This window comes from Rhinolophus hipposideros, assembly GCF_964194185.1.
Source record: "Rhinolophus hipposideros genome assembly, chromosome: 10".
In the NCBI taxonomy this organism is placed as follows: domain Eukaryota; kingdom Metazoa; phylum Chordata; class Mammalia; order Chiroptera; family Rhinolophidae; genus Rhinolophus; species Rhinolophus hipposideros.
Genome location: NC_138056.1, coordinates 4,514,283 through 4,540,633, shown reverse-complemented (window position 1 = coordinate 4,540,633; position 26,351 = coordinate 4,514,283). Strand labels below are relative to the sequence as shown.

At 58.9% G+C, this 26,351-nt stretch overlaps 2 protein-coding genes across 11 annotated transcripts; both read left to right on the top strand.

The window, feature by feature from the left end:
* The first annotated feature begins 2,109 nt into the window (after window positions 1–2,109).
* On the top strand, window positions 2,110–20,665 carry ALDH3B1 (aldehyde dehydrogenase 3 family member B1). 7 transcript variants are annotated; one of them, XM_081062190.1, is made up of 12 exons: window positions 2,110–2,265; window positions 2,522–2,673; window positions 4,709–4,875; window positions 7,586–7,748; window positions 11,144–11,254; window positions 11,420–11,540; window positions 11,800–11,885; window positions 12,313–12,394; window positions 14,884–15,270; window positions 15,938–16,104; window positions 18,416–18,515; window positions 19,972–20,665. In XM_081062190.1, exons 4-12 carry the CDS (start codon window positions 7,587–7,589, stop codon window positions 20,151–20,153), a joined length of 1,398 nt encoding a protein of 465 aa, XP_080918316.1. In that variant the 5' UTR covers window positions 2,110–2,265; window positions 2,522–2,673; window positions 4,709–4,875; window position 7,586; the 3' UTR covers window positions 20,154–20,665. The 7 variants fall into 7 exon arrangements, with proteins under 7 accessions (XP_080918316.1, XP_080918317.1, XP_080918320.1 ...); XM_081062194.1 differs by having other exon boundaries at window positions 2,113–2,265; window positions 2,522–2,613; XM_081062192.1 differs by having other exon boundaries at window positions 2,117–2,265; window positions 3,110–4,875.
* A 1,272-nt stretch (window positions 20,666–21,937) lies between these two features.
* On the top strand, window positions 21,938–26,093 carry NDUFS8 (NADH:ubiquinone oxidoreductase core subunit S8). Of its 4 annotated transcripts, none has more exons than XM_081062186.1 (7): window positions 21,938–22,045; window positions 23,084–23,141; window positions 23,230–23,280; window positions 23,766–23,855; window positions 23,949–24,121; window positions 25,691–25,819; window positions 25,904–26,093. In XM_081062186.1, exons 2-7 carry the CDS (start codon window positions 23,084–23,086, stop codon window positions 26,033–26,035), a joined length of 633 nt encoding a protein of 210 aa, XP_080918312.1. In that variant the 5' UTR covers window positions 21,938–22,045; the 3' UTR covers window positions 26,036–26,093. The 4 variants fall into 4 exon arrangements, with proteins under 4 accessions (XP_080918312.1, XP_080918314.1, XP_080918315.1 ...); XM_081062188.1 differs by having other exon boundaries at window positions 22,036–22,471; window positions 22,865–23,141; XM_081062189.1 differs by lacking the exon at window positions 21,938–22,045 and adding an exon at window positions 22,049–22,231.
* The last annotated feature ends 258 nt before the right edge of the window (window positions 26,094–26,351 follow it).

Sequence of the window (26,351 nt, the reverse complement as noted above, 5' to 3'; positions counted from 1 at the left end):
ATTTTAAATTACTTTATTAAAATCAATTCACTTCGGTACATTTTTCTGGTAGCTTGTTTCGAAACCTGACATTATGGCACATAATGTTTAATAATACCATTCTAACCTTATTAAAAGCGTGCGTGCACACGCTCTGACAATTAAGTTCGCGAACTCATCCTAGAAAAAGTGCTCCATACCTCATTGCTTAATATTACAATGGTCACCTTTGAAGTACTCCCCTTGGGAAGCTATGCCCCAATGCCAGCACCTAGTCCACCCTTCAAAGCAATTTTGGAACTCTTGTTCTGGAATGGCCATCAGAGCTGTTGTCGTATTACCTTTGATGTCCTGAATGTCATCAAAATGTCTTCCTTTCAACATTTCCTTTATCTGCAGGTAAAGAAAGAACTCATTGGGGGCCAGATCAGGTGGGAAGTCATTGGGGGCCAATACAGTTATTTGTTTACTGGCTAAAAACTCCCTCACAGACAGTGCCGTGTGAGCTGGTGCATTGTCGTGATGCAGGAGCCATGAATTGTTGGCGAAAAGTTCAGGTCGTCTAACTTTTTCACACAGCCTTTTCAGCACTTCCAGATGCTTGGTTAAAGTTGGTTAACTGTCCAGTTGGTACAAATTTGTAATGAATAATCCCTCTGATATCAAAAAAGGTTAGCGACATCATGGCAACAAGTTTGTGAACTTAATGGTCAAACCTTGTGTGTGTGTGTGTGTGTGTGTGTGTGTGTGTGTGATAAAAAAAAGATTCATTTTTTTAAAAAAGCACCAACACAAAGAATACAAACATGAATGTCCCAAGTTGAGTAAGGAGTAATCTTGGTCTTGTGAGCTTTCCCACAGGGACAGCAGATGAATTTGAGAAGCAGGCACTTGCAACTCCTGGGCTCCTGAAATCTGCTGATGCCCAGTAACCCTGTCAGTGAGCAAGAAAAAACATCACTACATCATTCCAGACACGGGGTTTGGATGTGACTGGCAACTGCTCCTGGAGATAAGAGCTTTCAAATACTTGAGGAACAGGCTCCCTGATTCAATTTGGCCAATGGGAGGTGCTGGTGGAAGACTAGGGCAGGAGAAAGGAAGAAACTGGGGTAAAAATCCCCAGGGAAGAATGGGGGCAGGGGCTCGGCTCTTCTAGGGTCCCAGCACCCACAGTTCGGGCCCACCTCTGTCTAGCTTTTCCTGGTTGACCCTGACCCTCGGGGGCTAATGACACCACCTCCCTTTGACCCTCCAGCGCTGGGACCCTCCAGCCTGTGAGCTGGCATGGGAGGACCAGATCAACACAGCCAGTGTGGCCTGCAGGGCAGAGAGCTGAGCAAGGCCAGCGGGTCCCTGCCACCCCATCCAGGCCGCAAACACTCACTGTCACACCCAGAGCAATGAACAGCCACGTCCCCCTCACTGTTTTCAAATGATTTTCTCTATAGTAGGTTTTATGTTTTGTTATCATTATGCAAATCATAGATGTTCCTTACAAAAGAGCAAACAGGAAGGATAACTATTGCTCCCAATTCAAACAGCTCCTGGGATGTTGAGAAGCAGCCAGAGCGTGTCCCCCCCCCCCCCCCCCGCATTGTGTCCCAAATTGGAGCATGATGACCCACTGCACCGTCACCTGACACCACCACCCTGCACGGAGCTGAATCTTTGCTATTTTCTTTTTTTAACTAAAAACCCTGAGGATGATGAGCATCGGGCTGTCGGGAGGTGCCCGAGCTGAGATGACACAGCAGGTGTCCAGGAAGCCCGGCCTGGCTGGGCTAGAATCCCCACCTGTCCTTCTCACTGTGTGGCCCTGGCCTGGTCACTGTACCTCTCTGAGCATGTTGTCCCCATTGTAACAGAGGCATCCACCCCAGAGAGGGGAGAGGACTGGCCTCTATTCCTCCCCAAGGAGGAAGGGCCCCTTAAGATCCTGCAACACCCCTCCCGCTGACCGATAACTCTCCAGGTGGGTCCCTGGTTTGCTGTGTGGCCTTAGGCCAGTGGCTGTCCTTCTCTGGGCCTGGTTCCTGGCTGAGGGCTGCCAGGCTCAGCCCTAGCTCTGCCCTATCTGGCACCAGCTCTGCCTCTGCCTGGCTCAGCTCCAAAAAGCAGGGCAGGGCTGTCACATGCTGAGCCACGTGACAGGCAGCGGCTGGGGACTCCATCCCATGCAGAGGACGGGGGCGTCTGCAGCCCCTGACCCCTGTCCCAAGTGGCTGAAGACTTCAGAGGCGACCAGAGCAGCTGTGGGTCAGGAGACCTCTCCTGCCCTCCCAGGTAGGCAGGGGGAGTGGGGAGGGTGGGGGCGGTGAAGAGCTTCTCCCAGGGGCAGGGCCGCCTGCAGGCCCCAGGCCAGGATCTCAGGCAGATCCAGGGCACCAAGGCAAAGGAGCAGCGGCGGCAGGCCCAGGGAGGCCCGAATGGGGCAACGGCACAGAGGATGTTCCTGCCCCCACACCTGTAACCGAATCACCTGTCTGTTGGACACCAGCAGATGCTTGGGAATCACCCCCCTTTGTGCTGGCTCCAACAGGTGTGCTCAGGGTGGGCGCCAGGGCAAGGCCGAGGACAGGCTCCCCAGCACAGCGCAGACATCTGAGGAGAGGGAACAGAGGAACTGCCATGGTGACACTTCTCATCATGATGGCTGCCCTTGAGGGCAGAGGGCGGAGCTCTTCCCGGGAGGTGAGAGGGTACATCTGGGAATGGACACAGCCCCTGCTCCGGAGCAACAAGCTTCCAGTGTGGGTCCCAGTTCTGCCACTCGTGCCCTGTGTGGTCAAAGCCTGTCCCCTCTCTGGAACTCCATTCCCCATTGTAAAATGTCAGGTTTCAGAGGGTCGGGCTCGGTGAGTGGGGTGCTAGATGAGGTGGTGTTGATGGACAGACACGCGGAGGGCAGGGCAACAGAGCAGGCGGTGGGTATGGGCCCTGAGGTTGTATTTCTGGACTCCAGCCATCTTGGGATCTGTCCTCTTCATTTTGCAGATGGGAAACAGAGGGTCAGAGGGGCTGGGGGCTGCTGTGATGGGCACGGCTTTCCTTGCTATTCCCAGTCACTGGGCCCCAACCCACACCATAATTCCCAGGGCCACTGCCATCGGCCCTCCTCCTTTTCCAGCTGGGCCTGGGTCGCCACTCACCAGAGATCGGACTGGACCCCTCAGCTCAGAGCTCCCTGGAGACCTGCTGTGTGGCGCTGTCCTGCTGCTGGCCCTCTCTGGGTCCTGGCTCCTTCTCTGTGGTCCAAAAGAGGACCTAGTGGTCTCTGAATGTTATGTAAAATTGTCTGGGGCTGAGAGACCAAAGAAAGAGGCTGATAACTCCATCATCAAGAGTTTATTAAGGGAACTTATATATGAGACAAGTCTTAGGCGGTGGCAAGACGATGTGGATATCCTCCGCCCAGCGTGACAGGCACTAAGGAGTTATAGTGCACAGGCCAAGATGAATGGGGTACCGAGATGTGACCAGCCCCACAAAAGGGCAAAATGCCTTATATGCTTCCGTGAGGAAGGGCAAGGGCCTAGGCCAAGGGCAAAGGCCTAGGCCGTAGGAGAGGAGTGGCTCAGACAGTCTCTGAGGGGTTTAGGGGAAGCCCTCTCTGCTCTAGCCCCATTCTAGCTGGATCTGATATGGGACAGCTCCCTCACTACAAAAGTTTTAAGCCTCCTTCATTATAGAAATTTTAAGTTTCCTTTTCCCTAGTTTCTTAGCTACTTAGCCCTGGGCTTTGATTACTCTTCTAATCAATTCTGAGTCCTAGACTAAAGGTTGCTCCTAGCTGGAATCATAGGTTGTTTCTCACCCCGGCCTCAGATAACTACTTAAAAGCCTGTGACTTCCCAACATCCCCCAAGCCATTCCGGACCTAACTCAGCCATCCCAAAAACCAAATAGGTTTTAACATTCCTCCAGGCCAGTATACTGGTTGATTGTAATCACCGAAGCTAATGTTCTTTCCAACCCATTGCTCCGGGACAACTGACACCACCTAAATAACTGGTTGAATGGCCACAGGCTCCATAGAGCTAATGGATTTATTAATTAAAATCTATTTTTCCTCATTCGGGAGCCTTGGGAATACAGAGGATACCCCAGCAAGATTGCCAGTTGCAACCAAAGAAGCCAACATGGCCTTCCAGGCAGGTCCCGAGACCCCTTCCTCTCATCTGAGATCAAATAGGGTGAGAGTTACATGAATCCCCCAGTAGGTAGGGACACTCTATGCTCCTGCCCAGGAAGAAGCAGAAACAGAAGAACAGACCTGCTGTCCCTCAACTTCCCATAGAGATTTTACGGGGACCACGTCTCTAAAGGGGAAAACAAGGCAGGCAGTTAGAGAAAGGCATAGGGTCTCTACAGTACCGCCCAGAAGACTTCCTTTCTCTGTCCCAAACTTCCTCTTTCCATTATAAACAAGATACCCAACTAGATCAAACCGGCCACTTACGCCACTCGCAACTGCGCAGTTTAAAAACGATGAGGTAATAGCCTCTTGTCAATCACAAGTGTCAATCAGGTAGGTGGTCCCACTCCGGGAAAGGAACAGCCCATTTGAGAGAAAAAGATAAAAACCACCAAGGCCTCCTTAGTCGGGGCCCTCAAGCCGTTCTCTACTGCTCGGCTCCACTTCTATTTCTTTGATGTGTACTCTCTCTTCTAATAAGCTACTCTTTCACCCCTTTATTTCTGTGTCTTGTTCAATTCTTTGCTCGAGATGCCAAGAACCTGGACATTGCGCTGAGAAGGACTCATCAGCCCGGGAACCCGGCCAGGGCAGCCCCGCCCTAGGGGTTGGCCCAGCCCAGGACCTTTCATTACGGCATCCGGGTGACCAGCAGAGCCTGGACGGCCAGGAGGAAAGGCAGCTTGGCAGGGCCTCAGGTACAGTGTTCTGGGAGTCTGGGGAGACCACATGAATCAGGGCCAGGGACCTAGCTGCTGGGCTGGCTCAGCGACTCAGGGTGCTGGCGGCCCCCGCTGGCCAGGCCACTTACAGGCTCATACACAGACTGGCTTTGTCCTCCGCCTACCCCTCACCCCCACCCCAGACACTTGCCACTGCCGCCTGGCTGTGGGTCTGCAGAGGCGTCTTCTCTCCCCAGGGGTCAGGCTGCCCTGCTCCCTGCCCAGCCACAGGTTGGGGGATGGGGTGTGGGGGTTGGGCGACCCTCTCCGTTCTTCTGGATTCCTCAGGATTCCGGTTTTCAAGGGTGAAGAAACTGGGTGGCCTTGGGCAAGCTCCTTGCACTCTCTGTGCCTGCCGTGGTTTTTATCTCCTGCAGTGCGGAGAATGGTGGCCTCACCAGGCTGCTGTGATCCAAAGAGTCAGGCGTGGGCGGTGGGTCCCGACTTCCTTATGAGTGTACACAGCTCAGACGACTGGGGAAAGGGGGTTCGGGGCCCCAGCCCAGTCCAATACAGGAACCCCCTCATGTGTGTGTCCTTTGGATGTCACGGGCACAGGATCCCCCCAGATCCCAGGCAGAAAGAGTCCTTGGCTCTTCTGCTTGCCTCCATTGTGCCCTGTTCCCCTGGAAGAGTTCCCCTGGAACTCTTCAGGGCCTCTGGCCATAGTGACCAACTAGTAGTGGGCAATATTGGGTGAGTTGGTTCCACGGATGCCAGGAGAGGCTGCTAGAAGGTTCCATTCAGACTCGCACCCCTCACCTTGTCCAGAGGCGCACCGTTCAAGTGACGTGATTTACATTTTTGTGGGTTTGGTTTGGAGTCTGATGAAAGTGCAAACAACCATGGGAAGGCAGGAGAGGGTGGGTGTGCTGTACCGTCAGCAGAAATCTGCAGGTGAGAGCAGGACACAGAAAAGGCTGGGTAGGGGGGATGAAAACCAATACCTGTGGAGTACTTAGTGAAAACCACAGCTGACTTTTACTGAGTGCTTATGATGTGCACAACGGCAAATGCTTTATCCAGTATTGTGTCCATTAATCTTCAGCATGATAGCAAGTCCTCTATCATCCCCACTTTACAGACAAGGAAACAGAGGCAGAGAGAGGGTGAGTGACTTGCTCAAGGTCACACAGCCAGTAAGAGGCAGAGTTGGGGGACAAGCCCAGATGGAGACTCTAGACGCCTGCAGGGCTCTTGCTCCTGGGTCTTGGCACCAACCAGTGGGCCTTCCTCCCAGAAGGAGGGTCGGGCAGGGGGCAAGCCTGGGGCTGAAAGAGCTGTGAGACTCCCCCTTCTGCCACACTGCCCCCCTCTCTGGGAGCCAGGGTGCTCGAGGAAACTGCCCAGCTAATCCCAACCAGAACAGGAGACCTGTGGGGTCAGCTTGGTCCCCAGCCATGCCTAGGGGGCAGCCTAGGGCTCCAGCCAGGCTTTCGGCACAGAGTGCCAGTTGGGCCAGGCCATCCTGTTGGCTGCAGCGGGCTCAGCCCTCAGGGTCTGAGGGCCATGGTGACAGTAGCCACTTAACAACAATAGCTGGCAGCCTTGGAGGCACTGATGCCCAACCCTGGGCTCAGCACTGGACCATGTGGTCTCATCCTTGATAGAGATTGGGACATTAAGACCCACATGACAAGTTAAGTAGGCCAAGAGAGGCCTGCGTCCCAGTCCAGTGGGAGTGGGAGCAGGGGATCAGAGGGAAGGCCAGGGAGGTGGACTGGATGAAACCAGGTATTTATCACATGGTATGACCCAGTGTGGCGAGAAGCAGAGGCGCTGTGAGAATGTGAGAGTAGTCAGGGTGGGCTGCCTGGTGGAGGCATCAGCCAAACTGAAATCTGAAGGGAAGGAAGTCAGAGAGGGCAGGAGAAAAGGGTCCCCGTGGTTCTTGGCACCAGGCTGAGGAGTGAATACCTCAGAGAACTCCTCTGATAAGCTTCAAGTAAACAGGCGGTGTGGCCTGGGGAAATGTTGGTGCCCTTAGCCTGCCTGCCAGCTCTGGCTGATGACAGCATGGAGGCATGACTGCCCCCTCACCCCTTGCTGCCACTGTTGCCTGCTCTTTCAACACGATGACCAGCCCAGGCTGGAATGGGCAGCAGGGCCTCTGGGAGGCTGGGGCTCCCTCGCTGTCTTGCTGGGGAGCTTGGGCATGGAGAGAGGAGGCCACTGCCCACTGGGCTGCTGCCAACCCACCTGGCCTCCTTGGGCAGTGCCTCCAGGCTGGGGGCAGGGAGAGAAAGAACATTCTGTGTCTGGAATGTCCCAAAGTGGCGGCTGTGGTGGCAGTTGGTGTACTTATCAAACTCCTCCTGGTTACTCCATTCATCCTGACAGCGGTGAGGGCGGCCCCATCTCCAGGAGGAGCACTGGAGAGGGGTGGGGCCATGGCTTGGGGCTAATTTCTGTGTGGTGCCCTGGCTGCCTGATTACCCTTAAGGGCTATGGAGTAGCTGTCCCAAGCCCTCGCCAGTCCTGTGGCGGCCTCGGGGTCCAGAGGTGTAGGAGAGAGAGAGAGAAAGAGGGCTGTGTGTGAAGGCAGGGCCAGCCCTGGCCCTCTGGGGTTACACGTGAGTCCCAGTGTGGGTGTCTGTGTGCCCACATGGGTACAGGCAGAGGCGGGGTGGGTGCCCGAGAAGGTGGGAGAGCCCTGGCCCATGTTGCCCCCTCTCCCCACTGGCAGGATGGACCCCTTCTCAGACACACTGCTGCGACTGCGGGAGGCCTTCCGCTCAGGGCGGACGCGGCCTGCCGAGTTCCGGGCTGCGCAGCTCAAGGGTCTGGGCCGCTTCCTGCAGGACCACAAGAAGCTTCTGCAGGAGGCGCTGGCACAGGACCTGCACAAGGTGAAGGGGGCGAGGGGAGTGGGCAGGGCTGGGGAGGCTGGGACAAGGGGGATGGGGACAGCTGCATCCTCCATGAAGTGGAACTGAAAGCCCATCCAACCCTACCTCCTTCCCTGTGCCATAACCCACTCTCCTGTATTCATTCATTCACTCATTTCTTCATTCACTTAACTATTTATTGAGTACCTACTATGTGCCAGGTACTGTTCTGGGCTCTAAGGATACAACAGAGTATAAAACAATTCCCTGTGCCCAGGGAGCTGACCTTCTAGGGAGAGACACTCGACAGTAAATAAATAATCACATAGCATACTGATAGTAGTAAGTGCCATGGAGAGACCCTCCGAGTGTGAAAGGGATAAGAGAGGGCCAGGATCAGGGTGCTGTTTTGTATGTGGGGGTCAGGGAAGTTTTCTCTGAGAAGGTGGCATTTGAGCAGAGACATGAAGGAGGAGGGCAGGAGCCACGTGGACATTGGGGGAAATGGCAGCAGGCACAGGCATGTGAAAAGGCCCTGAGGCAGGAGGTCCTTAGTGTATTTGTGCTTGAGGAGCAGCAAAGAGGCCAGCATGGCTGGAGGGGAGTGAGAGGGGCAGAGAACTATAAAGATAAGGTCTGGGGAGGTGGGTCACACCATGCCGAGCCTCAGAGGCTGGAGGACTTCAGCTTCACTCATGGCCATTATGGCCTCTGTCCAAATCTTAGAGACCTGAGGGCTCAGCCAGTTCCAGCAGCAGCCATGGCAGGACCCCAAGAAATGCACTTTCTCATAGGCAGCCTCCCATCCCCTCAATCAACTGGGCCCACCGCATAGCTGGCCCAGGACAGCTGTCCAGGGGGTTGTTCTCCAGATAAAATGTCTGCTGTGCTTCTGGCCACGGCCACAGTGCCCAGGCCCACGCTTTTTGTCCCACCAGCCCCTCACCACCTGGCACCTCTAGGGCCAGGCCTGTGGCTCTTTGCCAACTGGTAAGGTGCCATTCTGATACTTAACACCTGGGAGGGGCCCACAGTGAATGTCGGCTGCCAGCCAGCCCCTGTGGTCCCCTCCTGTCCCTAGGGTAACAACTAAGCCCCAGGTATGTCCCAGGAAGGGCCTCCGGAGGCCACACACAGAACTCTGGATTGACCCCTGGGGTCTACCCTTGCTGCTCTGGGCCTGCTGTTTAGCCCCTCGAGGGTCGCCAGCCCACATGCTGTCCCTCTTTCCTCACCCACTTTTCTAGTGGGCCTGCCGGCTCCACGCAGGTCATGATAGAGATGTAGGCTCTGGCAGGGTCAGGGGCCCCGTCCGCTTCACAGGCACCCAGCCAAGTGTCTGGCTTGTCCCTGGAGCAGTCACATATTTCGAGACTAGTGCCTGGTGACATCTGGAGTCGTGGTGAGGGACACCTTGGTTCCATGGGGACAGCAAAGGCTGGCCACAAAGACTTGTCCTGAGTATGTGGTCTCCTGGAGACACCTGCTCGCTTGCGCAGTGTCCCCAAACCTTCTCTTTACCACGACTGTAGCCAGGTGAGATTCAGCCTCCCTCATTGGCTGTTTCTGCAATCATTTGTTGTCCCCATTATGAAACCAGGCAACCCCACCATAATCTCCTTGGCACTCTCCCTCCCAAGGGTCAGGCTTTGTCTCCCTGTGGGGAGTGTCCCACCCACTGGGCTTGGTCAGAGACTGGCCCCCCACTGAGCCTCTGCCACCACCCACCTGCTGTCCCAGCCTGCCCTTCCACGTGAGACATGAGCCGACTATCAACCTGGCCCCTTTTCTCACTTTGGCTCAGATTTCACTCCTGCCAACCATTCTGACTTCCCCAGGAGCCCAGGTCCCACAAAAGGAGCAGCAGCCCAGAAAATCTAATGCAGTCCCTCCCTCTGGTCTCACCGGCACTGTCCCCCACTCTCCCAGCAGATGGCACCTGCCCTTCCCTGCCCTGTTCTTCATGAATCCTCTCATTGAACCTCAACAGGCCTTCCAGGTAGGGCAGCCACACCCACTCACCCCCAGAGGAGGCTCAGAGAGGGCACACAGCCCTGGCTCACAACAGCATACTCCTCCAAAATCACGCCATTCAGCTGGGTCCAGACTGTCCCTTAAACCAGCCCAAACCTCACTCAGGCCGCAGGCGACTTACCAGGTGCGGTGGTTCGCTGGGCTGTGCATACATGTGTAGGAAAGCTTGACCCAGGCTCAGCGCCGATTAGCACTGGTGCATGTGGCTTCTTCCCCCAAGGCCCCAGCGTCTCCCCCTCAGGGCTCAGCTCTGGTCTTGGCCTTGCCACTGGCTTACTGAGTGACCCTGGCTAAGGCGTTCCCTTTTCTGGGCTTCTGTTCACCCTCGAACCAAACCATCCTGGCACCCCTCGGGCCATCACTGTGCCCTCTGCAGGGAGTGCTTGTGCTGTAAGAGCCAAATCTCAGACAGCAGGACAGCCTGGCTCTGGTGCCCCTAGTCAGGGGCCCCCGGCTGCCTGCAGCCCATGGGGTGGGTCTCTGCTCCCTGGTCAGGGGGACGGAGGGGCAGGAATACAGAGACAGAGATCAAGGTACCGTCCCCATTGATGTTTGCCTCCTCCCTCCTGCTGTAGAAATCTGACAGTGATGCCTGGCCCCTGGGCTGTGGGAACTGATGGCACATACCCTGGGATGTGTGTCCCCAGTGTCCACCACAGACTGATCTCCACACAGCAGGCCACAGTGGGACACACAGTCCTGTGAAAACATCAGTTAGATCCTGTCCCTACTCTGCTTGACAGTCCTCACCCCAGCTGCCTGGCCGTCACCTCACCCAGTCTGCTCCTGGCTAATTAGGAACATAGCAAGCCTGCACCTACCTCAGGGCCTTTGCACATGCTGTGCCTTCTGCCCAGAATAGTCTGCCTCCATCTAGTCATGGGTTTTCTCCCTCCCTTTCTTCATTGCTCAAATGTCACACCCGAGGCCGGCACCGACCATCTTGTATAAAATAGAGCAAACATACATACATGCACACATTCACACACTCTTACATCACTTACTCATGCACTTGCACACATACGCACACTTGTTGACACTTGTGCACACCCACACACACGCTCCAGCAGTCGATAACCCTGCACCCTGTTGCGTCTTTCCGTTGCACTGTCTCGTCCTAATGTAGTCGTCAGTGTTCTCATGACCACGTTGCCTGTCCCTGTACCATGTCAGCTCCACGGGGCTGGTTTTCTGTCTGTTTCGGTCATGGCTGCACCCCTGGCTCAAGAGCAGTAGCTGCACACAGTAAGCTCTCACTGACATGCAGAGTGAATGAATGAGTAGAGGAGAGCAGGCCTTGCCAGAGCCCTGCCCTCCCCAGGACTCCAGCCACCTGCTGACCCTGGTGCCTGGCCCAAGCCCTGCCCCTATCCCCGCTGCAGCCAGTCACTGAGTCGGAGATTTCTGAGATCAGCTTGACCCAGGGTGAGGTGAACTTGGCCCTCAGGAACCTGCGGACCTGGATGAAGGATGAAAAAGTGACCAAGAACCTGGTAAGCGGGCCTGGGGTCGGGGAGGGCAGGTGGGCTGCAGGTGGGCTTGTGGGGGGGGGCACTTCCCACTGGGCAGCCTCTCCAACTGAGGGCTTGTTGAGGGGCTGGGGCCTCAGGACCTCACCACTCACCACCACGCTGGCCCTGTCTCTGGCCGTGGCACAGGCCACGCAGCTGGACTCCGCCTTCATCCGGAAGGAGCCCTTCGGCCTGGTGCTCATCATCTCTCCCTGGAACTACCCCGTGAACCTGACCTTGGTGCCCCTGGTGGGCGCCCTCGCAGCAGGTGAGAGCCCAGCCTCCACCATCCCACCATCCCCTCCGTCATGGCCCCTCAGCCATCCACAGCAGGGAGGCCAGGTGGCTACGAAGGCCTGGCTTCTGTCTGGCCCACCAGCCCCAGGCTGTGTGGCCTTGGGCCCCTCATGTCACATCTGTGAGCCAGAGTTTTCACCTGAAGGTGGAATGCAGGGGTGAGGCGTGAATGGAGACCTGGAGTGGCTACTCCTCTCCCAGCTCTTGCCCTGCCCCACCCCGCCCTGCAGGGAACTGCGTGGTGCTGAAGCCCTCGGAGATCAGCAAGAATACCGAGCAAGTCCTGGCCGAGGTGCTGCCCCAGTACCTGGACCAGGTGAGCAGGGGCAGGCAGGCCCGGTGGGCGGGGCAGGCCCCGACCTCCAACCTCACTCCTACCTCCTGAGTGTTGTGCAGCTGGGGCCAAATCGCCACGCCTCTCAGCCTCAGTTTCCTAATCACACGGAAGGGCAGCAACCATAGCAGCACTCTGAGGAGCCTGTCCCCTGGGGGTTCCTGTCTGTCTTTGGTTGGCCCTGCTCCCCCAGCCGTGGCCTGTCCCCAATCCCTCAGTCCCTAACCCCACAGCTGTTGGCCTGGGACTCCCTATGCCCAGGGTCCCTGGGGAGCTCCCTGCTCCCCACCTCTCCCCGACTCAGCCCCTGCCCAGAGACCTGGCAACCCTGGGTCAGGCGGGCAGGCAGTCCTTTGCCTTTCCCGGGCTGCTGTCCCACAGGACACCCTCTGCCCCTCCTGCCTTGCAGAGCTGCTTTGCCGTGGTGCAGGGCGGGCCCGAGGAGACAGGGCAGCTGCTGAAACACAAGTTCGACTACATCTTCTTCACGGGTGAGGGGTCCGCTGCGGTGGCTGGGGGGTGAGGCATGCAGCCTGGGCGAGGGGGAGGCCTGCCCTAGTCCCACCGCCCTTCCATCTCGTCCACAATCCTGAGAGAGGCCACAAGGGACCAAGGCAGATGGATCGACAGCCAGGAAGAACACACAGGGCCGAGGGCTGCCTGGTGCCCTGGGGCTCCAGGACCAGCTCGCTCCTCTCTCCTCGAGCAGTCTGGGAGCAGCCTTGGGGTCCTGGGACCCTCGAGAAGACTACGTCTCGCCCCCCACCCCCGCCAATTATAATCTCACGAGTCACAGCATCTGCCCTTGTTGAGCTCCCGTTGTGCTAGGCACTTGCACACGACCCCCGGCACCCACAGCCTTACAGACCATCCCACTGTCCCCTGGGCCCTTCTGGAAGGCTGGAGAGATGAGGGGTCAGAAGCTAGGGTGACAAAGAGATGCGGTGCCCAGCCTGAGTCACCTCACTGGCCAGGATTGAGGGAGCCTGGATTTTGCTTCCAGGCCATGGGTCAGAGTCAGTCTCAGGGGTCACCTGCCCTCACTCCGGCATGTGCCCATGTGGCCCAGACACTACCTATCTTCAAGCGAACAGGACAAACTTTCTAGAAAAGATGACAGGGCTGGGTCACAGGCGGCCACATCACAGGGCCAGGACTCCGGAGGAGAGGGCAGAGAGGCAATGGCAGCGTCTGACCCTTCTTGCTGACCTGCCTCCTGCATCCCACACCTCGTCCACGTCAGAGAGGGGACATGCAATCTCTGTCTTTCTCCTCCCCTGACCCTGCTGTAAGCCCAGAACAAGGCCTGCCTATTGCTACCTTGGCTGACAAGGAGTGTGACTATGGTAGCAGAGGGGCTGGGTCCTCAGCTGTTCCTGCAGATTTCTAGGGGGTGGAGGAGCAGGAGGAGGCAGGCGGGAGGGCGCCAGCCCACCCTCCCCCATCATGCCATGCAGTGCGATGGGCTTGTGGCCTTGGCCCCCAGGACAGACCATGCAGAGGCAGATGGACCCCAGGAGGATGGCTTCTGGGATGGGAACCCAGGGCAGTCCAGCCAGAACCTACTCTCTAGGCCTGTTTCCTTATCTGCACAACTGGGGCCATCTCTGAATCACCGACCCAAATGAACATGTCACCTTTGTCATAGCACGTGGCTTGGGAAGCACCCACTCATTCAGTCAGTGAATGCTTCCTGAAGCACAGACCACATCCAGGCACATTACAAGGGAACCCACTGGAGGGTGGGGAGGCCGGGAAGGGTTCAACGTGGGGCGGGGGAGGTCAGGCAGTCCTCACAGACAAGGAGATACTTGCCAAGGCCTCAGGAGCTGAGGGAGGAGCCTGGACTGTGGGGAGGGCACACACGTGGGGCCTGGAGGGAAGGGACTGAATTTTAGGCTCCCAGGGGCAGTGGTGGCCGGGGAGAAAGGCCAGGGCCATCCTGACAAATGGCAGCACGGGGCCCTGGCCCAGGCACTGACAAGAGTGTCCTCAGGCCTACAGGGGGCTTTACGTCAGGGGAGGCTAAGTGGAGGAGTGGATGAGACCGAGGAGATCATCCCTGAGGACAGCTGGGGACAAGCCTGGCTGTGCACTTAAAGCCAAGAGTCAGGAGGCGAAGGCAGGAGTGGGTGGTAAGAGTGGCAGGGCTGCCAGGTGAGGTCAGAGAGAGGAGAGACCCAAAGGTCGGCCAGTTAGAGCTGGACTCCGACCTTAGGTTCTAGAGGAGTGTGGGGAGGTGGGGAGGCGTGCAGGGCAACGTGTGAGTCACCTGCAGGGGTGACGGGGATAAGAAGCAGGGAGATGGGGTAGGAGGTGGGAGGAGGGTCCAGGTTTCCAGCAGGGGCCTGGTCAGCAGCCATGTGTAGAACTTTGTGAGGACCCAGCATTGTGGGGGGGACATTTGGAATGTCCTGGTGCAGTGACTGGCACGGGAAGGCCAGGTGACGGCTGGCATGCCCCTGACTCAGCAGCCACTCCAGGGAGATGCAGGGCAGGAAGTGAACCCCCCTTGAAAAGTCCTGGTCGAGGCCATCCCACATGGTTCAGGTGACTGAAGGGCACTGTGGTTTCCTTTTTCTTCCCCCTTCTTCCACCTCCCCCCACACCCACGCCGGTTCAAGCCATTGTTTCTCAGTCTAGTTGTGTAGGATGCAGCTCCGTGGCCCATGCTGGTATTATGAGCCTTGTGCTCCACCCCCGCCCCCACCCCCACCCCCGCTGAGGCCTTTGGTCGCCAGTCATCAGCAGCTCTCGCCAGCTGCCGGCCGCTCACACTGGCCACCAGCTGCTCATGGCAGCACACGGTAGCCCACGGCAGCCCAGCTCCAGGGAGAGCCATTGTTCACAATCTTAGCTGTAGAGGGCATAGCTCGCTGGCCCACATGGGAATCGAACGGCGACCTGGGTGGTAGGAGCACAACTCTCCAACCACCTGAGCCACTGGGCCACTCCAACTCTGGTTTCTTACCACACCCAGGGAGCCCTCGAGTTGGCAAGATTGTCATGGCCGCTGCCACCGAGCACCTGACACCCATCACGCTGGAGCTGGGGGGCAAGAACCCCTGCTATGTGGACGACAACTGTGACCCCCAGACCGTGGCCAACCGTGTAGTCTGGTTCCGCTGCTACAACACGGGCCAGACCTGCGTGGCCCCCGATTACGTGCTGTGCAGCCCTGAAATGCAGGAGCGGCTGCTGCCTGCCATGCAGAATGCCATCACCCGTTTCTATGGCGACGACCCCAGGAGCTCCCCAAACCTGGGCCGCATCATCAATGAGAAGCATTTCCAGAGGCTGCAGGGCCTGCTGGGCTGTGGCCGCGTGGCCATCGGAGGCCAGAGCGACGAGAGGGAACGCTATATCGGTGAGTCCCACTGTCCCCACCACGCCACCCTGAAGCTAAGGCCCTTCCACACTGCGGGCTACAGCTGGGTCCCCGAGTCTGCTCCCTGAGGTTCCCACAGCCCCACTGCGGGAGCTCAGAATGGTCCCTGGCCCGGTGCCACGAGTCCCTGAGGCCAATGCCCCACGTCCCTGCAGTCTGAGCCTGTGGCCCCATGACTCCACACTCTGGCCCACGCCCTGGCGTCTCCGAGCTGGGCCCCTGGTGTTCCAGGGCTCCCGGGTGCTCAGATTCCCAACGTCCATCCCATGCCCTGCGACTCCACAGGCCGTGACCCCAGGTCCTATGAGTCCACAATTCCCGGGTCCTGACCTCCAAAGGCCCGTCCTGAGCACCCGCTGGGCTGTCATTACAAAGCAGCCCCGTCTCCTGGGCTGAAGGGCTCAGCGGTGACGCTGCTGCTCGGACAGGCTGGCACCTCAGGCCTCGGTTACAGGGGCCTGAGATCCGGTCACCCCCCGACTGTAAGACCAAGGCTGGGGGTTCTCCCCACAGGCCCTGCTCCTGAGCCACTTCTCGGGGCTGTGGGGAGACTTCTCCCTGGAGCGGCCTCGAGCCTGGGGCCCTAGGTCCCAAAGCCCTGCCCGAGCCCCAGCCCTGGGCTGAGCCGTGCCCTGTGCCCGGGCAGCCCCCACAGTGCTGGTGGACGTGCAGCAGACGGAGCCGGTGATGCAGGAGGAGATCTTCGGGCCCATCTTGCCCATCCTGAACGTGAGGAGCCTGGACGAGGCCATCGACTTCATCAACCGTCGGGAGAAGCCCCTGGCCCTGTACGCCTTCTCCACCAGCAACCAGGTGGGGGCTCGGGCAGGGCTGGTCAGACGGGACAGGGGTGGGCAGGTGCCAGCAGAGGACCGAGGGGCTGGGAGGGGGAGGGCAGAGGGTCCCGGGCCATCTGGGGCAGTCACAGTAGTTCTGGGATGGTGGCACGGACGGTGGCACTCTTGGCTCTGTCCCTTACTTCCGGGAGCAGCTGGGCCTCCCTCCCTCTACAATCTAGGCCACACTCTCTTGGGCCTTCAGTGGGCAGCCCCCTGGGATCTTCTCGGGGTCCAGCGTCCCCTCTTGGTCAGTCCCACCTCGTCTTCATCATTTTCACCTGGGGACGCAGTGTCCCCTTTCAGTGCCTGGCTCATGGAAGGCACATACAGCCTGGGGTGGAATGACCAGGGGTGTGACTAGCACACGTAAGCTGAGAAGGAGCCCTGGTCGTCTCCTTCCCTCCCCTCCAGACCCCTGCTCTGTTCAAGACCCTGGGGGCAGCCTGAGACTCATGGGCAGGACACACCTGCCATCCCACCAGCTCTCATGAGACCCATCTCAGACTAGACAATGTTCTTTTAAATAAACTTTTTATTTTGGAATGCCTAGATTTCCAGGAAAGTTGCAAAGGTATTCCAGGGACCATATACCTTATACCCAGGTTCGCGTTAAGGGCCCTTACACGGGTCGAAACTAAGAAACTGACATTGATTGGTATATTACAGTTAACTACACTCTAGACTGAATTCAGATTTTGCCAGTTTTTCTTTCTGCCCAGAATCCAAACCAGGTTCCACGCTGCATTTAGTTGTCATGGCTCCTCTGGCCTGCGATCGTCTCTCCGCTTTGGGGGTACCGGCCAGTCTCCAGCAGAGAGTCCCCAATGTCAGTGGTCTGTTGTTTTCTCATGAAAGAGCACAACAGAGGCAAGGGTTGAACTCTGCCCATCGTATCGGGTACACGAGAGCCACACATCCCTGGTGAGGTTGAGCTTCCCCACTTGGGCAAGGTCGTGTCTGCCATTGGTCCCACTGAGAAGTGCCTGATTTTCCTTTCCTTACTCTGTTCTTGGGAGCAAGTCACAAAGTGTAGCCCACCTTCCGTGAAAGTGGGTGGCTTAACCTCTGCCTGCCGAAGGGGCAATATCTACATACTTCACATGGAATCTTTACGAAAGATTTGGCTCTGGAATCATTTCTTCACATCAGCATGGACTCGTGTGCCTCTGCTTTATTCTCTGGGTTACAATCCAATACTGCCATATTTCCTTGCTCAAGTTGTCCCAGCTTTGGTCACTAGGAGCTGCTGTGTCCCTGAGACCTGCCCACCTTCGTTTTTTTTCACCACTTTCTTCCTTTCTGGGTCTACAAGATGCATGGTCTCCTCCTGGATTTTCTCTGCCAAGCCCTACAAGCAGCCATTCCTCCAGGAGCCCTGGTTTATCTGGGTTATATTCACTGTAGAAAATGCAACCCAGGTATTTGGAACAGGGAGCAGGTGGCATCACAGTTGCTTCTGGGCTTTTCTATCTGGCAGTACTGGTCCCAGGACACTGGGACAGCTAAGGCACGTCCCACCCCCTGTGACTTGCCCTTTGTCCTCTCCAAACATCCACACTTCCTACTCTAGCTTCTGTGGTCATTACTGCTGGTCTCAACATGATTTCTGAGCCCCCTATGGATGTTTACCCCTCAGACAAGCCCTGACCCAGCCATTATCTCTGGGTCACACACTGGAACCATGTACAGGAAAGTTTTCGTGCAAAACTGGTGTCTGCTAATCTTTTCTGTCCTTCTCCTTCTTCAAGTAAACCTATAGATTGAAGAGGAAGGGCTTCATTAAGTCAAGCCAAGACCAAGTGCATGTTTCTAATCTGACCACGTGATCAATCTGACTTCCCCGAAATGTTGCTCCACAGTCCCCAACCCCACTTCCCTGTCCCCCTCCCTGAGCCTGCGGGCCCTTCTCCTCCCTGCCTGAATGACTCCTGGCCCCTTGAGACTCAGCAGGCATGTGACACTGCTCCCCTGAGACACCTCCCTGACCACCCTGCACTCACCCTGTCCCCAGGCAAGTGCTGGGATCCCACCTCCCGGTAGGGCCTGAGTCTGTGTCCCAGCACCTTGCACAGGCGAGCAGATGTGCTGTAAACGTGTCCCGAGAAGGGAGCTCGCTGGCAGCTGCACAGTCACGTACTCCAGCTGCCCACCACCCCCTGCAGCTCACAGGGTGAACTAGACCCTTCCAGGGCCCTGAGGGGGCTGGGCAGAGCCCCTGGGACCTGGGGACAGCCGGCTGGCTTTCTGCTGTCCAGCCTCTCAGCCTCATTGCTGCTTCTTCCCAGGTGGTCAAGCAGATGCTGGCCCGGACCAGCAGCGGAAACTTCGGTGGGAACGACGGCTTCATGTTCATGACCCTCAATAGCCTGCCTTTTGGAGGAGTGGGTAGGTGCGGGCAGAGCCCTGCCTTCTCTCACCTCACTGACTGAATGGCACCCAGCACCTTCCTCCAGCTCCCCGCACACAGTCCTGAGCAGAACCTTCCCGCCCGGTTCTGCATTTCCACGTGGGTGGGCCCACAGACACTGAGATCAGGCCCCCGCTCGCCCCTCCAAGGCACGTCTTCCTGTCTGCCCCTCAGCCCCCAGGCAGCCTGTGTGCTCCTTTACCCCAGTGCCCCAGTCTACCCCTCAGCACGACACCCCCAGGGGTCATCCACCTGCCCCTAAGAGAGGCCCAGGTGAGTGCGCACACCCCTCCCTCAGCCCCGTTCCTTCTGCAAAGGCCTGGCCTCAGGCGCAGCCACTTCCCTTCTCTGAGCCCTCGTCCTCCGTGGAATGGGAAGGCCCGAGACTGCCCTCTACTTGTCCACACTCAGCAGGACCTGGCCCCTCCCTGGAGAGTGGCCGGTGTCACAGGAGCACACAGCAGGCGGAGAACCAACGCATGACTCGCTGTGCCTGGCTCTGGGACCCCCGCTCCCCAGCCCAGCAGGCTGCCTGTCTCCAGTCCTAGCCCCCGCTCCTCAGGGAGGTGTGGGGGTCTGCCTGGCAGTGGACCTGGTCCTGCTGCTCCCAGGGGCCACCTCCCAGGGCTCCCAGGCCCCTCAGGCATCACGCCAGGCCCCTGACTCACAGCTCCTGGAGGCCAGCCCATCCTGCGTGGCCATGGTTTCCTGCTCTGTTCTCTCCCCCCTTCCCTGCCTGCTGCCCCAGCCACACTGAGCTCTGCCCATGTCCTAACTGGCCACAGGTTACCTACCTCCAGGGCTCTCTGTCATGCCCAAGCCTGGGTCCCTCTTGCCCACCCCCACCCCCTTCATCTGGTCATCTCCATATCCCTGATGCCTCACTGACTCCAGGAAGCCATCCCTGATTACCCCCAACTCCACCAGGCTGGGCCCCCTGGGCTTCCCAGTGCTGAAGCCGCCTGGTCCTCGGCTTCCTCCCCGCCTAGACACTGAGGGCTCATAACAAGACAGTGCTTACGGTGTCCACGGGTCTGAACACTTCCCCAACCCCCACGACTCTAAGAGATGGTTGACATTGTCACACCATATCACAGAGGAGACCAAGGTGGTCACCCACCCAAGGTGACACAGCTAGTTCAGAGCTGGGATTCAACCCCGCACATTCTTCACCACTGTCTACCTATCTTGGCCTAACAGCTGGCACGGCACCTGCTATCCCCAATGTTTACTGAGCTGGTGCCAGGCTCAGGGCGAAACCTTTTACCCACAGCCTCCGATGATGAGCCCACTTTACAGATGGGAAAACCGAGGCTTGGAGGGGTAGAGTAGCCTACCCAGGTCACCCTGCGTGTGACTGGCAGAGCCCAGGTCTGTGTGATGTCGCCTTGTCTGGCTACTGAGAGCCTGACTGCGTGTTCTGTGCCCATGCAGGCAACAGCGGGATGGGAAAATACCACGGCAAGTTCTCCTTTGACACCTTCTCCCATCACCGCGCCTGCCTGCTGGCCCACTCAGGCCTGGAGAAGCTCAAGGGAATCCGCTACCCGCCATACTCAGTATGCCGCCTGAGGTTGCTGCTGATGGCCATGGAGACCCGCTGTACCATCCTATGAGCCTGTGTCGGGCACCTGGGCACCAAGTGCTTCTTCCGGCTCATGTACGAGTCCTCCCCCTGCACCTGTGGCTGGTGAAGACTGGCCTGGGGTCCAGGGCACAAGTCGGAAGAAGCCTGCCTAGACCGCAGCCCAGACCAGTGCTTGCCTGCCCTCCTGGCTCCTGCAGCTGCCTACGTCTGGCCCTCAGCCGTCTCACGAGGATCGGCCAAGGTGAGGGAGCGTGGGAAACAGTGCAGTAGCCTGCCCTCCAGCCCCTCACCAGCCACCGGAGACCCGGCAGAGGGCAGATGTGGGCCCCTCTGAGCCACCCCCTTCCCGTGGAGGGTGCGGCATCTGCAGCGGGGGAGCTGGCATCTGCTCCAGGCCGCATCGTGGGCCCCCTGTGACCTGAGCCGTCTCTGTCTTGAGCCTTTTCTCCATCCACACAGTAGAGATGACTAACAAGCAGTATCTCCTGAGATCGCTGTGGAGATTAAATTTCGGAGCTTAATAAATATGAGTTGCTGACCCCTCGCTGCAAACATTCTGTGTCCTCCTTCGGACGGGGTGAGGCTGCCCCGTCTTCTGTCTTCTCTCCCCACCCGTCCCTCCAGGTGAGGCTGAGATGCCTGCTGCCCCTGCCCGGGCCAGGCCCGCCCACACGGGGCGCGTTCTCTTCCCTGTCCTGCTCCTCCTGGGCCCCGACACCGTGGACCCCGTGGACCCCGTGGACCCCGTGGACCGGTGCCCCCTCCACGAGCCACAAAGCCCGGCCCACCTGCCTGCGCTGGACAGCACACCGGCTTGCACCTCCCAGTCCCCTCTGTCGGGAAGTCCTGATTCTATACACCACACGACGGCCCCGTCTGCACACGAGTCGCGACCCCACGGCCACGCACCACCCACCCTCCCCCGCAGGCTGGTCCTGCTCAGCACGGCCGCCCGTCTTCCCGAAGCTCACCGGACCGGCCAGCCCTTGGCCTGACCCGTCAGGGGCTCCCCGACGCCCACAGTCCGGACCTGTCTGCGGGAAGCCCTGCCGTGTCCCTGCGCTGGCTCCGCGCGTCCCTGGTCTCTCCCGACACGCGGGACGTGCTCCTGGGGAGGCCCTCTGCACACGCGCCAGGCCTGCTCCCCGCCCGCGGCCGGCCCAAGGGCTACTCGTCCTCAGCTTGGACGCGTCCCCCGAGGCCTCCCGACACCTCCCACCCGCCCACCCGCCCACCCGCAGGCGGCCTCGGCTCCTTCCGCCACGCAGTCCACTGGGGGACACGGGCTTGGTGGCCACTGAGGGGCGGGGCTCCCGAGTCATAGAGATCCACGTGCGGGTCAGTCGGCCGCATTTCCGAGCTCTTTGGTTTGGGCAAAGTTTCTAAACCAATCTGTGCCTCAGTTTCCCCATCGGTAAAACGAATATAATCGCTCGTCCACCCAGGGCTGCTGTAAAGATTAAAGGAAGCCGCCTAGGGGCAGTTTTAGCACAAAACAGGCACGGATCCGTGCGGAATTACGGCCGGCCACGATTCTCAACACCTTTATCACATATGCCCCGCGGAAACCAAGCGCGGGCTGCAGCCCACCGTGTCGGGTCAGAACCGGAACCGCTACCTCACCCACGTCCCGGATGTCCCGCCTCCAGTGGCTCGGGAGTCCTCGCTTATTGGCTTCTCCAATCCAACATGGCGACGTGCTATGGTACTTCAAGCACCTGCTCTTCCCTAGCCAATCGGAAGAAAGACATTTCTGGAATCCGCCTCTTTCCGCTGCACCAGTGGCCAATCAGACCACACCATGAAGGGTCAGCGCGGAGAAGGCGAAGCCACCGGCCCAATGACAGCGTCCCAGCGTGTAGGCTCCGCCTCTCGGCGGACAGGCCGCTCGGTACCGGGAAAGAGTGGCAACGCTTCAAGGTGGGTGTTCGGGGCGCGCTTGCTAGGGCCGGAACTGGGTAGCGCGGCATTGGGGACGAGTGTGGTGTCCCCGTTGGCCCTGCCGGCTCTGCGCCCGGGCCTCATCTCGGCCTGCTGGCGAGCGCGGTTCCCGTGTCCTTGAGCGCGTAGCGGGCGGGCCGGGAAGCCGGCCTCCTCTTGGCGCAGGTGCCACTGCGGCCTTGGGGTCAGAGGTCACGCGGCAGGTGGAGGACGACGTTGGGTTAGGCGTCTGGCACTGAAGTCAGGGGTCAAAAGAAACGGGCCCGTTAGAGGACACAGATCACGGGCGGGGCTCTGGGCGAAGCCCTCGGCGTGTACGAGCTCCCTTCGTTCTCCGGAGCCTCCCCCTCCACCCTCACCCCCGTTTCACTGGAGAAAACAGGCCGGGGACGTCCCCTGCCCAAGGTCACGTGGCAGTGTGGGAGGCAGTGCGGGAGGACTTCGCTGCTGGGGAAGGAATGTGATCACGAGGTCATTTCAGCCTGGAAAGGATGTCCGGCGGCGGAGGACGCGGTGCAGAGGGAGGCGTCGGGCCTGGGGTCGGGTCTTGGTCCCAACCGCTTAGTGTGTGACTTCGGGGAAGTCACTGCACGTGACTGAGCCGCGGCCTCCTCTGGGTCTCTCCCCCGGGGTCCTCGCAAGGACAAGCGGACGGTGCATGCCGCCCCTATGACAGTGAACCCTCAGTGCTGGTGGCCGCTGGGTCAGATTTGTGAGCATGGCCTGGAGGGGAGCGACGGGTGGCGGCAGGGATGGATCGTAAGGTTTCTTGTGCGACCTGGAACTTGGGCTCCACAGCTCCTCCTAAATCTTGCGCAGCTGAGCCGGCTCAGGTTGGAGGGCTGGCCGGTGCCCTGCTGGGAACAGGAAGGCCATCTGTGCCTCTGACAGGAGGGGAGTTCGGTAGGGGACAAGGTGACACAGTGGCACTGAGGTCAAGGGTCAGGGCTCCTGCACCGCGAATTCCTGGAGGGCCGTCCTGGGACCCGGCCCACCTCTCGCGTTTCATGCCCACAGATGCGCTGCCTGACTGTTCCCACGCTGCTTCGGGCCCTGGCCCAGGTTGCACACACAGGTAGGACCAAGGGAGCCTCTCCTGGGCCCGGGGGAGCCCAGCGTCCCGCCTGAGGTCCAGCCGCTCAGCACCGTCCCTCTCCTTGCAGGGCATCCCAGCGGCCGGAGCCTGCACAGCAGCGCAGTGGCAGCCACCTACAGTGAGTCCCAGGGCACTTGGAGCCTCTGGCTGTTCTGATCATGGCCCCACCAGGGGCGGAGGAGCAGGCCCGGCTTTGCCGGGGGCTCCGCATCTCTGTAAAAGGAGGAGGATGACCAATTTGAATATGATTTCCTAGAACAGTGTCTGTCATTGCCGGGGGTGGGGGGCCCTCTCTGTGGCCACACAGCTTGATCTCAGAGCTCCCCTGCGTGGGACCGGGAGGGAAATGCCAGGTGTCAGCCCTGGGTGCCTATACTTCACCAGGACCCAAGCCTTCTCACCCTCCTCTCGTCCTGGGCAAGGGCTGCCAGGGCCACAAGCCAAGGTGGGGAAGGTTTGGTGAATGAACAAGCCCCTTTGGGTCCCAGCTGTTGCCCCTGGCAGGAAGGCCAGGCCTCATCTCCCTGAACTGGATTCCTTGGGGGGACGAGGAGAGGCAATGAGAAGCCCCTACCATGGCCTCTCTGCTTGCCTCCTTGTCAGAGTACGTGAACATGCGAGAGCCCTCGATGGACATGAAGTCCGTGACCGACCGGGCAGCTCAGACCCTGCTGTGGACCGAGCTCGCCCGAGGTAGGGGCTGGGGGCAGGGCCAGGTGGGCTCGGGGTGGGACCCTGATGTTTAGAGAGGAGGGGCCCCACCTACCATGCCTGCGCTCCTCACAGGGCTGGGCATGACTCTGAGCTACCTGTTCCGGGAGCCAGCCACCATCAACTACCCGTTTGAGAAGGGCCCGCTGAGCCCACGCTTCCGCGGAGAGCACGCACTGCGCCGTTACCCGTCTGGGGAGGAGCGCTGCATCGCCTGCAAGCTTTGCGAGGCCGTCTGCCCTGCCCAGGTGAGCCGCTGACCATGACTGACCACTACCCGGCCCCTGCCACTGGCAGAGGGAGGCCACAGCCTGCTGCAAAGAGGGAAGCAGGGCAGCCCTGGGCCCGAACTCTGGCCTCCGTACCTTGTGTGTGTCTCCAGGAAACTCCCTTTCACTCTCTGAGCCACTCCCCACCCCCAAAATAGGAACCATGAGGCCTTGTTGCTGGGCCAACTCAGAGTCAGTGGGTCAGTGAGTCAGAAGCGTAACGCTTCCAGCCCTGAACTGACCATGTGACATGAGGGGGGCCTGCCCTTGGGGGTCTGGTCAGGGACATGAACCCCAGGCCTCTTGAGGGTCTCTACTTTTCCCTGGGCACAATAGCAGTTCAGGAGCCCTGCCTGTGTGCCTGTTGTAGGGCCACAGCCAAAGACGCACACACCATAGCTGAGGCCCTCGCGGCCCCAGTGGCTATCCCTTTGAGTCCGGGTGTTTGGTTCTCAAAGGGGGTCTCTCATGGATCGCCTGAAGTCAGGGCCTGTACTTTGGAAACATGGAGGCAGACCCATGGCCTGCCCAGCACGAGCCCCAGCAGGCACAGTGCTTACTCACTGTCCACACAGTGACCCCATCTCAGTGGCCGCTCCAAGGCCACGTCTCTGTGACTCAGGACAGCTCCTGTCAGTCCCAGCTTGTCTCCTGGACCACTCCCAGCTCTTCTGGGCCACCAGCTGTGGCCTTGATGTTTTCAATCCAGCCAGCAACCTGGAGCACATAGGAGAGCCCCAAAACAATAGTAACAGTGACGGTTTCCAGTTAGCGAGTGCCGTCCACGGACCAAGCACTTTGCCAAGGTCATGATTTATCTTTACAACGACTCTGGGAGGTAGAGGTTATTGTCCCCATTTTTATAGATTAGGAAACTGAGACACAAAGAGAGGAGGCTACCAGCCAAAGGTCCTCTGTGAGTGGTGGGCATTACACTCCTGGGGACGTGTGAGGGCCTTTGCCACAACCCTTTGAAGGTCCTCCCAGCTGTGGTCCTCCCAGCCACCACTTCTGCCAGGAACTGAGATGTAAGGACTAGACCATGAGTCTGGGCTCTGCCCCTCACTTGCTGTGTGGCTTTGGGAAGCCCCTCGACCTCTCTGAGCCTCCATTTTCTCATCCATCAATTGGAAAACGAGTAAGTGGGAGACTTGTTCAACATTAACCTACAGTACCAGGACCTACTACAGGGTGGCATACCGCAGGGCTTCAGCTGCTGCAGCAAATGAAGCAGGCGACAACCTTCCTCTCGTGGGACTCATGTTCTCCAGTTAGCAAACAAACAAGAAAAATGTCATCTAGGGCAGGTGCTAAGAAGAGGTTGACATGATAGACGTGACAGGTGGCCTGTTGGGGGAGGAGTCAGGAAAGGTGTATCTGGGCTGAAAGTAGGTGACAGAGGGTCCACTCTGCAGGCCCCGGGGGGATGAGCCCCCCAGGGGCGGGGTGTGTGTGCAGCCCCGGGGGCGGGAATGAGCAGTGAGGGCTGGACCCTGTCCCCGGAGCCCGGCGTGGTGGATGGCAGCAGTGCCCTGTGCCACTCCCCAGGCCATCACCATCGAGGCTGAGCCTCGGGCTGACGGCAGCCGCCGGACCACCCGCTATGACATCGACATGACCAAGTGCATCTACTGCGGCTTCTGCCAGGAGGCCTGCCCCGTGGACGCCATCGTGGAGGTGAGTAGGCCCCGGGGAGGAGGAGGCCGGGGCAGAGGCTCCTTGGACGGGCTGACATGGCTGTGCCTGCACCCCTACCTGCAGGGCCCCAACTTTGAGTTCTCCACGGAGACGCACGAGGAGCTACTGTACAACAAGGAGAAGCTGCTGAACAATGGAGACAAGTGGGAGGCCGAGATCGCCGCCAATATCCAGGCTGACTATCTCTATCGGTGACGCCCCTGCCTGCTTGGGCTGTAGCCCCTGGTGCCCAATAAAGAAGCTCTGACCCCTCCTACTGCCTCTGTCATGAATCTGCTGTCCAGGCTGGGCTGGCCCAACCTGACCTTGGCCTGTGGATTCCTCCACTGGACCAGGTCTCTCAGGGGCACAGCTGAGCTGGCCCAGCCTTCCCGTGGGACTCTGGGTCCCAGCAGGTCCTGCCCGAGACTAGACCCTAGGTCATACAGCCCTGTTGGCCAGGCATATTCCCCAGGGCTCAGCAGGACACCCATAATCCTGCATATCCATGGCTGGTGTCTGTGCCTGCCCT